The sequence below is a fragment of the Grampus griseus genome, assembly GCF_964374135.1.
Source record: "Grampus griseus genome assembly, chromosome: 10".
In the NCBI taxonomy this organism is placed as follows: Eukaryota; Metazoa; Chordata; class Mammalia; order Artiodactyla; family Delphinidae; genus Grampus; species Grampus griseus.
Window position 1 is genome coordinate 98,062,272 of NC_139004.1, and position 12,275 is coordinate 98,074,546.

General features: G+C 56.0%; 1 protein-coding gene across 1 annotated transcript in view; it reads left to right on the plus strand.

Annotated features, from left to right (window-relative positions):
• The window catches only part of SLC6A11 (solute carrier family 6 member 11), a 121,459-nt gene extending 109,466 nt beyond the window's left edge, over positions 1–11,993 (plus strand). The window contains exons 10-14 of the mRNA XM_082663797.1: positions 979–1,116; positions 4,849–4,951; positions 5,771–5,871; positions 6,680–6,850; positions 9,678–11,993. Of these exons, the coding sequence (XP_082519923.1) occupies positions 979–1,116; positions 4,849–4,951; positions 5,771–5,871; positions 6,680–6,850; positions 9,678–9,830 (666 nt within the window). The 3' untranslated portion in view covers positions 9,831–11,993. The remainder of the gene's footprint in view (positions 1–978; positions 1,117–4,848; positions 4,952–5,770; positions 5,872–6,679; positions 6,851–9,677) is intronic.
• The last annotated feature ends 282 nt before the right edge of the window (positions 11,994–12,275 follow it).

Here is a 12,275-nt window from a genome sequence, read left to right on the forward strand (position 1 = left end):
TTTCTGAGCATCTCCTCTGTGCCACTGGAAATAGATGAAAACGATGTGGCCTCTGCCTTCCAGGGTCTCACCTTCTTGCTAGGAGACAGGTCAACAGCAGTCACGGGCCCCACGAGATGAGGGATATGGACTAGAGGGAAGAGAGGGGAGATCTGTTCTGCCCAAGTAGGAGGCAAGGAGGAGCAGCGAAGAAAAGGCTCATGCAGGAGGTCTGCCCACAGTGCTGGAAGAACCCGGGCAGGGGGGTAGGAGTGTGCTGGGATATTTGGGCTGGGTGTTGATGGGTGAGTAGGAGTGTAACTTAGCCCATACCCAGCCCTGTCTCAGCATGGCGGGACACAGATGCCTAGTGGCTCAGGCTCTGCCGTTGAAGCCTGCCCAGCCCAAACGCAAGAGCTGGGTGTTAGCTCACCTGACTGCCCTCCCCCCAGCAGAGGGTCACTTGCCCACCAGAAGCAAAGGGCAGGGTAAATGTCACAGGCCTGGAGGACAAAGCAAGTCAAGTCCCACCCACAGACCAGAGCCTGCCAGCAGCAGAGCCCTCAGCTCTCAGGACAGTTACAGGGATTCCCATCTTGCTTCCCAGGCAGAGGCTGGGTCTCATTTAAGTCGTTGACCCCAGAACAGGGCCCAGCACATAGGCACGTGATAGGCAGCTTGGGGGGGATAAGGAATTCTAGAGTCAGGAGACCTCATTTCAAGCCCTGACCCTGCCACTTCCTTGCTGAGAGACTTTGGGCAGGTCGCTTTCCGTCTCTGAGCCTCAGGGTCCTCATGTGTTAAATGGGCCCGCCGGAGTTCTGTAAACACCGGGATTATTTTTATTCTTGGGTCCTCCATCAGGGTAAGTGTGGGAATGAAGGTGAGACCCAGTGGAAAGGAAGCCCAGGGTTTAAGGCTGCTCTGCTTGCCTGGAGCCAGGGCCAGTAAGAACGGCCTTTCTCTTGGGTTTCACACCATCATTTCTACCCTGTCCAGTTTGTGTGTGTGGAAAGCCTGGTGACCGCTGTGGTGGACATGTACCCCAAAGTCTTCCGGAGGGGCTATCGGCGGGAGCTGCTCATCCTGGCCCTGTCGGTCACCTCCTATTTTCTGGGCCTCGTGATGTTAACGGAGGTGAGTGATGAGGATACAGGTAAGTGATGTGAACAGGGTAGCGCAAGGGTTAAGCGCCTGGGCTTTGGGTTAGCGGATCTGACGTTGACTAGCTGTGTGACCCTGGCTCCAGGTCCAGCACTTCTCGGGGACTCCGTGTTCTTACGTTTGTAATGGGTTATTGTGAGCCTCCATGGACGTTTTCATTAAGCCCTTAGCACAGTCACCTGCACGTGTTAGTGCTCAGCTCAAGGTCTCCACTTCACTGCCAGAAGGAATAAAACTCCCAGAGGGAAAGGCTGGGTTTACCTGGTCATCGTGAACGTCCGGATGCCGGGGCCACCCTTTTAGTAACTTCTGGGTGAAGGGGACAGTGTCAGCTACGGAACCCTCAACTATTTACTATTATCGGCCTCAAGTTCAGAGGAGGCTTTTCTGGGGCATCACTGAGAATAGGCATGAGGAATTGGGCACGTTCAGGCACTGTGTGTTCCCGCCCCAGCCCTTCATGTGTACCCTCTTCTTGTCTCTGCCTGGGGTCAGGAGGGGCTCATCATGACCCTAAATTAAGACTGTCTCATAAAGCCATGTTTCTCTTCGCTCCTGCAGCCATCCTGTCAAATAAATACTTTCTTAAGTACCTTGGGAAGGTGTGATTAGATATCTTTTTATCCACACTCAGAAAATTAATTAATTTTAAAAGCCAAACCACCCCCCACCAAAAAGCCTAAAAACTGTTGTCTAGGGACAAGAAGAGGTTTTGTAAGAAACATGGAAAGAAATGAGGGAATTCAGAATCTGTCAAAGCAGCTGATATGGTACTGAACTCGGTCTGTTGATTGTCATCCTCCACTTCTCAGTTCAAATGCCACCTCCTCCTGGAAGCCACCTCTGCTTTCCTTCCCACTCAGGACTTCATTCTAAGCTCAGCTCAGCCTCCCTCTGGCCATTACAATGACCTGTCTGTTCACCTGCTGCCCCCACAAGGCCCCGAGGTCCTCAAGAACAGGAGCTGACCTTGACCTGCTCTGCACCCTTGGGACCTGGCATGGAGTGCGCTCTGGGGCGTGGTGGCTGGTGTTATTACTGCTCCTAGTCATTGTCACATTAATGGGAGTGATAATCAGCATTTGAGCAAATGAATGGTGAAGAACTTCCCATTTCCTCCTCTGCTCTCCCCACACGGAGAGCCAGGGAGGCAGTGAGCAGGGCCTCATTAAGTGCTGATTAATCAGGCAAAGTAGAGTCTTTTGTCACGCACAAGTTGGGGGGTTAACCTGACGCCTTAAAAAGGCTGGTGGCACTACAAGAAGAGAAGGCATTGGCTGGCGTCCCCGGCTTGCAGCAGGCAGGTAGAGCGCCCTCCTGGACACCGGCCCTGGGTGCCCTGCTCACAGAGCCTTCCAGCCCACCGTCCTCCAGGCCTCGGGTCTGCCCCGGGGCACCTGCCCCCCCCGCCCATGAGGGAGCCAGCGCTGTGTCTGCCCAGGACCAGCGTGTCCTTGAGTGATCACACCGGGAAGGTCACACTGCCAAATGGGCCCTGTCGGCCTCAGTAATTGCTGGCAGGATCTTCTCCCTCATTTAAAGCTCTGCTCTAGAGAAAAACTAGTCCGCAAATACCTGATCTTCCACTGAGGCAGTGTGATGGGTGGTGAAGGGCACGGGCTCTGCAGCCGGACACTTGGGCTCAGTCCTCAGCCCCACGGCTGGGCAGCTGGGTGACCTGTGGTGCGTATTCTCACTGGCCCGGGCCTCGGGTTCCCCCACGTGAGCACTGAGTCTAACTGTAGCACCTGCCCTGTGATCACACTGTGCAGGAACAGCTAGACTGAGACCTGGGACCAGGTACCACAGAGCTGGCAGGTGGAGAGCACTGCGTTAAGGCTTCCTTCTGGGTTATTTTAATGTATGATGTTTGTGGAAGGAGACCCTCGGGAGAGCAATTAGGAGGGCAGTCCTGGGTTTAACTCAGAAAGCTCCTTACGCTCAGAGACCCGAGCACCTGCCATATCTGTCACAGACAGGAGGCCCCAGACCAGATACGGCCCAGCGATCCATGTTGTTTCCCCCTCACTGTGATCTTTTAAGAAGACGAAGAGGTTACCAAAATTAAAGAGAAAGATTTCTCAAGAAAATTTGGATTTGGGGCATCTTCCAGAAAATCTGCAGACCTGGCTGCCCAGGCCTATGTCCCCCAGCAGCAGTCGACTGGAGTTGTGTGGCCACGTGGGGCCTATGCTCTCCAGTTAGCCACAGTCCCCACCACTCCCTGCTGTCATACACTAGGACCACTTGGACTCAGCACTGAGATGTTGCCCCTGGTCTAGTTGAAGAGATGAATGAGGAAACAAATAGTCCCAGGGTGTGTGGTCTTTCACATGACAGAAGGAGGCCCGGGGACTTGGGGAACACAGAGAAGAAGCTTAGTCCCAAGAGGTCCCGGTGGCAGACACATAAGGAGGCTGTCCAGGCTTCGTCCTGGCCTCTTAACCCCCCTCCTTTCCTGGCATTTGGAACACCTCCCCCAACCCGACCCTCCCTCCCTTTTGTACTTTTATTTCTGCTGCTTTTGATTGTCCCGCTAAGGACTCTCATTGTGTTGTAGGATTTTCTTTACGGATCCCAACCCTTCCCACACCTGCATCTGGCCTCCCCTCCTCTGCCCACCCAGACACCTCCCCTGCCTCCCGGAGATCCTTCCAGAGCACCTTGGCCAGCCAAGCTTGCACCTCCCTGGCCTTCCACTGAACTTAATCATCAGAGATTTGCATAGCACAGAGCTGGCCCACTTTGTTCCTGCATCCCACAACGATTGCGCACCTACTGTGTGCCGAGTCTTTGGCCAGAAACAGGGACACAGCTGTGGACAAGCCATTCAGAGTCCCTCCCCAACGGGGCACTCACTTCATATGATTCAATTTGCACTTACGGGGACATACTGCAAGCCGGGCCCTGCGCTGAGGGTGGGAGACACACAGAGGACAGTGCGGGGGCCTTCCCAGCAGGAGCTCAGAGCTAACAGAGTAGCTGATGGCAGAACACTTTTTTTTTTAAACTATGAATCCTTAAAATGTGCTATGGAGGCCCAAAGAAAGAACGAGGCTGTCAGGGAGGGCTGCTTGGAGGAGGTGACATTTGAGATGAGCTTTGAAGGAACTTACCCAGTGAAAGGGAATAGCATGTGCAAAGGCACAGCAGTGAGACAGTCCCTTGGTGTGTCCAGGAGGGAGCATGTTGAGGGGGACTGTGGGAAGGGGAGCTGAGGCCCAGTGAGGAGGGCAGCCCTGGCTGGCAGGCTGAAGGAAGCCAAGGGGTAATTGTAAACTGTAGGGTGACATGGTTGGATTTGCAGGTTGGAAAGGTCCCTGTGAAAGCTGGTGTGTGGAAGGGTAGGAGAGGGAGGCTGGAGGCAGGGAGGCCAGTGGGGAGGCTGTCACAGCCACCTGGAGAGAGGTGCTGAGCCTTCCCAACCTCCAGTCTCTGGTCTTCTGTGTTGTCTCTGACGTTTGGGGAGCAGGGACAAGACAAACCATCGCAATCTCAGCGACCCACCAGAGGGTGGTCTTAGGGGGCGCCCAGGTGTGGTGGGCGCAGTGTTCCAGGACCCTGGGGAGACCAGTCTGTCCTGGTGGAAGTGAGCCCAGGCTAGTGGTAGCCGCAGGGCGGAGAGCCCTTCCCAAGGCCAGCTGGCTGACCCTGCTCTCCAGCTGTCTGTCCCTCTGTCCATATTTCTGTCCTCTCACTTCCCAGGGTGGCATGTACATCTTCCAGCTCTTTGACTCCTACGCCGCCAGTGGGATGTGCCTTCTCTTTGTGGCCATCTTTGAATGCATCTGCATCGGCTGGGTGTACGGTGAGTAGAGGCTGAGCCCTCGCGCACCCCAGAGGCCGCCATGGTGCCCAGCACATGCACACCCGGGACCCGGCTGGGCCTGGGTTCCCTGTGGCTGGTCTCCATCTGCATCAACCTCTCCGTCCTCCCCTCAGGGACTTCTTGTCCTTTCCCACTTGTCGGGAGACCCTCCTGCTTTTATATCCCTGCAGCAGAGGGAGGGGTTCCAGGCTCGGACACTGTGACCTTGATTCTGTCCTTCTGCCCCTGATGCTCAGTTTTCCCACCTGCAAAATGGAGTAGTGTCTCCGAGCAGGAGGTAGTGTAGGCAAAGCAGGCGGCCCAGTGCCCGGCCCTCAGTCAGCGCATGCCTTCTGGTTCCCCAAACCGTGTGAGTGCGTGAGGGTTGCTGGTCTCGATGATGATGCACACTCCCAAGTGTGGTTCGGGAATAGACACCCCACAGGCCACCCGTCCGGCCCTCACCTTCAGAGCCCTGACCCCCGCCCCCGTGCAGGTCAGCCAGCCCCTGGCCCTGCCTCAAAGGGACCACCTTCCTCCTTTCCCCCAGAAACTCCTGCCCGTTTCCTGGACCTCACTGCCCAGGGTCAGAAGGGGTGTGTAGTGCACTGTGTAGTGCAATATTGAACCAGAGTCCCTTCTACCGCAGTTTATCCTGACACCTCACATATGTAACACCTTGGTAGTTTTTAAGCGGTAAATAGGGTTCCTGCCGCAATGTGTCTTGGGCTGGGGAAACCAGACACTCATAGCCTTCCCTCTGAGTCTTGTACAGAAATCTTCTGGGGTGTGTATGCCCATCTTCTTTATTCTGGACAGGAAGCAACCGCTTCTATGATAACATCGAAGACATGATTGGCTACCGGCCGTTGTCACTCATCCAATGGTGCTGGAAAGTCGTGACCCCCGGGATCTGTGCGGTAAGGGCCCTGCCGGGAGCCGCCTGCATCCCACCCACCCACCCACCCACCTACCCACGTACTTCTGCACCCCAGAGCCCAGACCTGGCTGAGGCCGAGACTGAGGAGGTGATGTCCCCCTGGGGACCCTCTGTGCCCTCAGAAGGTCCGAGGCACCTGACACTTTTCAAAGCCGGCATTGTGGGGACAGTCTCTGGGCTTGGCCAGGGGGCCTCACTAGGACCCCAGCCCTGCAACCAGCTTGCTGTGTGATTGTGAGCAAATCACCTCCCTTCTTGGGACCTCAGGTTCTATGCCTGCACATGTATAGAGGCGGCTGGGACCTGCCTCTGTGGGGGCCGAGGGTCCTGTGAAAGGCATTTGGCTCTGCTGTTCACAGTGAAGCAGCAGTGTGAGGGTGAAGGGGCCCACGCTCTGCCCCTCACGTCAGACCGGGAGAGGCCTTTGTGAGAGGACGTTTAACTAAAAAGACAAAACCCCCTGCTCTTCACCCAGTTCTTGGCACTGGAAGTATCTCAGAGCATCTTCACAAACCATCTTAGTTCTGAAAGGCAGCTTTGAAACCAGCCCTGAGAAGTAGCTAGGAAAAAATAATAATTCCTGACTGGGCAGAGGCGGGGGGTGAGGCTCCTGGGGGTCGCGGAGGGTCTCCTGGGATCTGTGGGGGTTAGTTCCCCGTGTTTCTCGCAGTGGACCCAGCAGGGCGTCACCTCTCCGAGGCCGCCACACGGGGTTGACTGTCTCCCCTGCTGGCTGCCCGCACGCAGGCTGAGGGCCGCCCCAGGGACCTTTCCCCGTCTCCCCGCAGGGCATCTTCATCTTCTTCCTGGTCAAGTACAAGCCCCTCAAGTACAACAACATCTACACCTACCCCGCCTGGGGCTATGGCATTGGCTGGCTCATGGCCCTGTCCTCCATGCTCTGCATCCCGCTCTGGGTCTTCATCAAGGTGTGGAAGACGGAAGGGACACTGCCGGAGGTGAGCAGCCTGGGAGGAGGGGTCAGGAAGGGCGGCTCAGAGGTGGAGCATATGGCTCAGGGCAGGGCTGGCAGTGCTGGGAGGACTGGTGAGTGTGGACACAGCCATGGGCACGTCTGGGTCCCCGCTTCCTCATCTGGGCAATGGGTGTGATGAGAACGTGTCCCTACGTGTCTCCCAGGGAAGCCTGGCCAACTCCTCCCTGGCGGGTATTCGTCAGTACTGCTGTGCTGAAGCCTTGGGGTTGAGACATTTTCCCTGAGCTCAGCCTCAGTTTCCTCATCTGTAGAATGGGTCAACAGCAGTCCCTCACTTACAGAGGTTGTTTGAGGACTCAGTGAGTATGCAGAGGGAAAGCGCTTAGACCAGGACCTGGGAGAGAGAGAGAGACCAAGTGTTAGCTCTTACTGCTCTGTTGATTCTGTTCATTAAGGACCCCATTCCCAGGGCACAGGGAGAGGGTCTGACATTTGTGGAACATCTATCCTGTGTCGTCGCTATGCCAAGCTCTCTCTGTGCTGCATCTCCTCTAGTCCTCAGAGAAATTAAGTCATTCGCCTAGGATCACACAGCCAAAAATTAGCAAACCAAAATTTTTTAACAATCTTATTGAGGTATGTTTTCTATATTGTATCATAAAATTCACCCATTTCAGGTATACAATTCAGTGGGGTTTTTTTTAGTAACTTTCTGTGTAGTGCAGTCATCACCATAAATCAGTTTGCAAATATTTGTATGTATGTATTTATTTATTTTATTTATTTATTTTTAAGATCCCTGGTGCCCATTCCCAGTAAGCCCTGTTCCCAAGCCCAGACACGCACCAATCTGTCTCTGTGTGTGTGCCTCTTACGGGCGTTTCCTGCCAGTGGAATCCTGCAGTATGTGGTCTCTTGGTAGCAGAGTGAATTTGGACCCCAACCCGTCACACCCCCCCACCCACTCTCTCCTCACTCTCCTTTCCCACCCGCTGGCAGATCAGAAGGTCTGAGTCAGCTTCTCGCCCATTTTGCAAACTGTCTGCCGTGTGGCAGACGCTGCTCTAAGCCGTCTACAAGCACTAGGCCACTGACTCCTCACAGCAGTCCTGTGAGGCGGAGGAGCTTCCTGTCCCCACGTCACAGGTGAGGAAGCTGAGCACAGAGAAGGGAAGCAGGTTACCCAAGGGCACACAGCCTCTGAGTGATGCAGCAGGTACCCTGTGCCCCCTGCCCCCGCCTCGTTCCTGCCCCAACGCAGCACCCCAGGGCTCTCGGGGCTGACCTGCGTCTCACAAGCATGCGGCCTGGGTGCAGACACGCACAGGCAAGAGCCAGCTCTCCTGCCCACCCAGGGGCCTGAGCTCCAGAAAAGCCACCATCCAGCCAGGAGGGGCAGGCTGAGAGGGAAGGTCCCTTTCTCCAGCCTGCTCGTGCCCTCAAGCAAGTCAGGGTCCTCCGCTCCTGCAGGGAATGTAGGTCAAGGGCAGTTGTTAATTCTGGTTTGGGACCAGACGTGTCCAGAGGAGAGCAGCCCTGGAGCCCTAACCCCTTGGCCATGGCAGGCCCCTGCCAGTTAGTTCCCCTCCTTCCATTTCCAGAAGGTTCTGCCCGCTGATGGGAAGGTTCTGGAAGGAAAAATGGGGTCAGAGAACTGCTGTGAGGGTGGGTAGTCTGTGCTAAGAGCTGTGGATGGGTCAACAAATCTGAGGCCACCTCATGACAACGCTAGAGGCAGGTGCCACTGTGACCCCCTTGGACAGATGAGGGAACGAGACACAGAGGGTTAAGTTCTTGCCCCAGTTAAGTGGTGGGACTGGGAGTCAAGCCCAGGTGTCTGGTTCCAGAGCCCGTGCTCCCAGCGCCTGTCCTGTGTCAAGAGCCTAACACCATACCTGGCACCCAGGAGGTGCTCGGCATTGCCGAGGGGTGGGCGGGGGTGCGGGAGCTGCCTGTTAATCCCGTCCGGGCAGGAGAGGTCCAGCTTCTCTCAGGCACGGCATGATCTGAAAGAGAAAACAGAACCTTGATCATAAGAAACCAGCCACCCCAAAGTCTTCCCAGCCTTCCTGGGGAGAAGGTTTATGCCCAGGAAAGGCCTCCCAAATCCTGGCCTGATGTCTTCTGGAGGTGCACATGAGGCTGAGGTGTGGGACCCGAGGCTGGGCCGGGGGGGCAGGAGCGTGCGTCCAGGGTCTGCCCGTGGCCTCCACTCCCTCATCGGTAGAGTAGACGATGGCCACCCTGTCTGCGCCCAGCCCAGAGCCGGCCACTCTGCCAGGCGGCGTGAGGCTGTGGCCTTAGGGATAACGTTTCCGTCTTTAGACACACACCGCCTGTTCCCCTGGATGGGGGAGCGTGATGACAGCCTTTTGTGGGAAACGTACCTGTTTATCCAGCGATCATTATAGGAACGGCTCTGGAGGTGCCGTAGCCCATCCTCACAGCAGCCCTTCGGGCAGGTACTCCTATCCCATTTCACAGATGGGAAGACAGCCCAGAGATGTTAGGTGACTTGCCCCACATGTAGGGAGCCTAAGCAGCTTCTCTGTCTCCACGGGTACAGCTCTCACGTCCCGGCCACCTGCAGCGGGCCAGGTACAGTGTGGGCACTTCCGCTCACTGTCTCCTTACTCCTCACCCAGTGATTGTCCCCATGTCCGGGGGTGGGGGTGGGAAACGGAGACCCGGAGGTCCACGCATCGTCCAGGACAGAGCTCTGAGTGGCAGGGCTGGGGCTGGGGGCTTCACTGCCCCGAGGTGTCCACCGTGCCGTTGGGAGGTGCCGAGGCAGGCCCAGGACCCTGGCAGCCGCTCTCAGACAGCTCTTTTCCTCTCCAACCGTGTAGAAATTCCAGAAGTTGACGACCCCCAGCGCCGATCTGAGCACGCGGGGCAAGCTTGGGGCAGGCCCACGGACGGTGATGGTTAATGACTGTGACGCCAAACTCAAGGGTGATGGGACCATTGCAGCTATCACAGAGAAGGAGACGCACTTCTGAGCGCCCCTGCCACCTTGATGCCTCTTCCGCTCCTCGCCCGCCCCGTCTCCGCCGTCCCCGCCCTGTGTACAAATGAATACCTGAACCACGTACTTCACCTAATGGTAGAGGCTTGCTCGTTTTGCACAGGATTCATTAACAAGTAAATTTTAAGGTGGCCGCACCCACTCTGGTTTCAAGTCACATCCCCTCCTCGCCCCCCAGTTGCCATGTGAGTAACAATATGAAGAGATAATCCTGTACAGGGACTAGTATCATCCTCTCGTGCTAGGACGCTTTTAACCAGCATTTTCTAGGGGTTAGGAAGTTGTATCATAGGGCCAGACTTTTATACTCGGGCTGTGGGGCAGGTGGGCGGGAGCGATGCCTGTCCCCCTCCGTCAGCCTTTGAACCCACCGGTTCGTGTCCCACCTTTGTCCCTGACCGCGCAGCTGCCCTTCCTCCGCGCTGCCATGCTTCCCCTTCAGCCCCTCCCTAGCTTCCTAGAGGTGGGTTTGCAGACAGCAAGGCTGTGTCAGAGAAGAAGTCCCAGCAGACTCAGGACTCCTGGGTGGCAGGCCCTCCTCTTCCCTGGTCCCACCGGGTGATCTGGGGCACTTCCCTCCCCTCTCGCGTGTCCCTAGTGGGGCGGGCTGGATCAGGTGACCTCTGAGGTTCTGCCCACCTGGCTTCATCTCTTGGGGGTGCTCTGCGTGCCTCCTTGGCTTGCAGACCCGCTGTTGAGCTCGGGTTCTTCTGAAGACTTCCAGGTGGGCAGTCCCTCGCCCCTCACCCCCTTATTTAAAGTCAAGTTTGTCATGGAAACTTTGTGGTTTGATTTCATCCATGAGCATTCCCATCCTCGAGACCAGCCAGGTCCTCGGCCCTGTGGCAGGGCTCCTCCTGGCCGTCTGCTCACACCCTCTGCTCTGCCTCTCTGTCCTCAGAAGGGCTGGCTGGAGTTGCCTGTGCGCTGGTTCTCGGGCCCGGGCAGCAGCCTCTATTCTGCTTGCGGCTGTCTGTCCTGCCACGGCCCCCACCGGGATCTGCATTGTAGGACCTTCCAGCAGCCTCCAGGGAGGGAGCTGTGGTCGGGCCTGGAGCCTGGTTTCCTCCTCCAGCCCCTTCTTTGTCCTCCTGCCTCGTTTGGTCCCTCTCGCTGTCGTCCCTGCCCTCCTCCCTCTCCTGCCATCTTGTGACCTCCAGTCCCTCCCCATCCCTTCCTGTCACCAGCAGAACCCTGGAATTTTCACAAGGCTTCTTCCCTACCTTTTTCCCGGAGCCAACGCACCTGCCTCCCTGGCCAGGGAGCTGAGAAGCCTCAGCCTCACTGATGGGGAGATGGGGGCTCCCACCGTCCCTCGGTACAGCCCTAGGGTGTGGGGAGGTGGCTGGTGCCGCGCCAGGCCTCCCTGGCTGACCCCTCTCTTCTTTAATTGGATTTGACGGCAAGCCTCTGCCTTGGATCCGGAGTTATTTGGGGACAGGGAAGGTGCATTCTTTATCCTTTTCCTTTATGTTCCCTATCTTATTCGGTGGAAATGCGAGTTCCCTCCAAACAGAGGATTTAGTTTCCTGTAATAAACCTGCGTGTTTGATTGGCCCAAACGCCCAGCTTCTCTGCCCCGGCCAGCCCCCATCTGAAGCCCGCGTTTGCTAAGAGGGATGCCAAGCGCCCCTCAGGCGAGTCGGGATGAGCTGTCTGCTCCGGTGGAGCCAGGAAATGGATGCAGGAAGACCGGGGCTCTGGCTGAGCCCCCGCCTGTGTCCATCGTCGTCTGCTTTTCTCCCAACAGGTCGGGGAGGGGGTCTCCCCACTGCTGCTGCTACCGGTTCTCCACCAACCACTGTCACCAGTGCACAGCCCCCCGGCCTAGCTGGGGACAAGCCGCATTGTACTTGTGGCACTTAACACTTCACTTACTTCACGGGACTCATGGTGCAGGGCGGAGGGAGGGTTTTTGTTCTTTGCTTTTTGTAATTTCCTACTAGTATTTGGGTAACTTTGGGGGGCGGGGAGGGAAATGCGGGGACAGGCGAAACGTCATTGCAGTGACTTTTTTGATATTCATTAGAAACAATACATCCTTTCTGAAATATTTACAGTATTATTAAAAAATGAACAAGGTTGTACTGTTTTGCATAATGAACGTTTTTATTGGGTATTCAAAGGGTACACGATTGTCAGCTTACTCATTTTTAAAAATTAAAGAAGTGAACAAACTCTCTGTGGCTGTTCCTGGCAGAGTGGTATTCATCGGGTGGTTCTTCCTGTTTTATTACTTCCGTGATATTCCTGCCAAACCATCTTGTCATTTGGAGGTTGCTGTTTCAACTGGGGATTACAAGTTAGAAACACCCAGGGCTGTTTCAGGAGCCCACACTGCCTTTCATGTGATCCCCATGCACTGAAGGTCTACTGTGTGCTAAGTGCTTTACAAAATTTCTCTCTTTAAATCCTACCA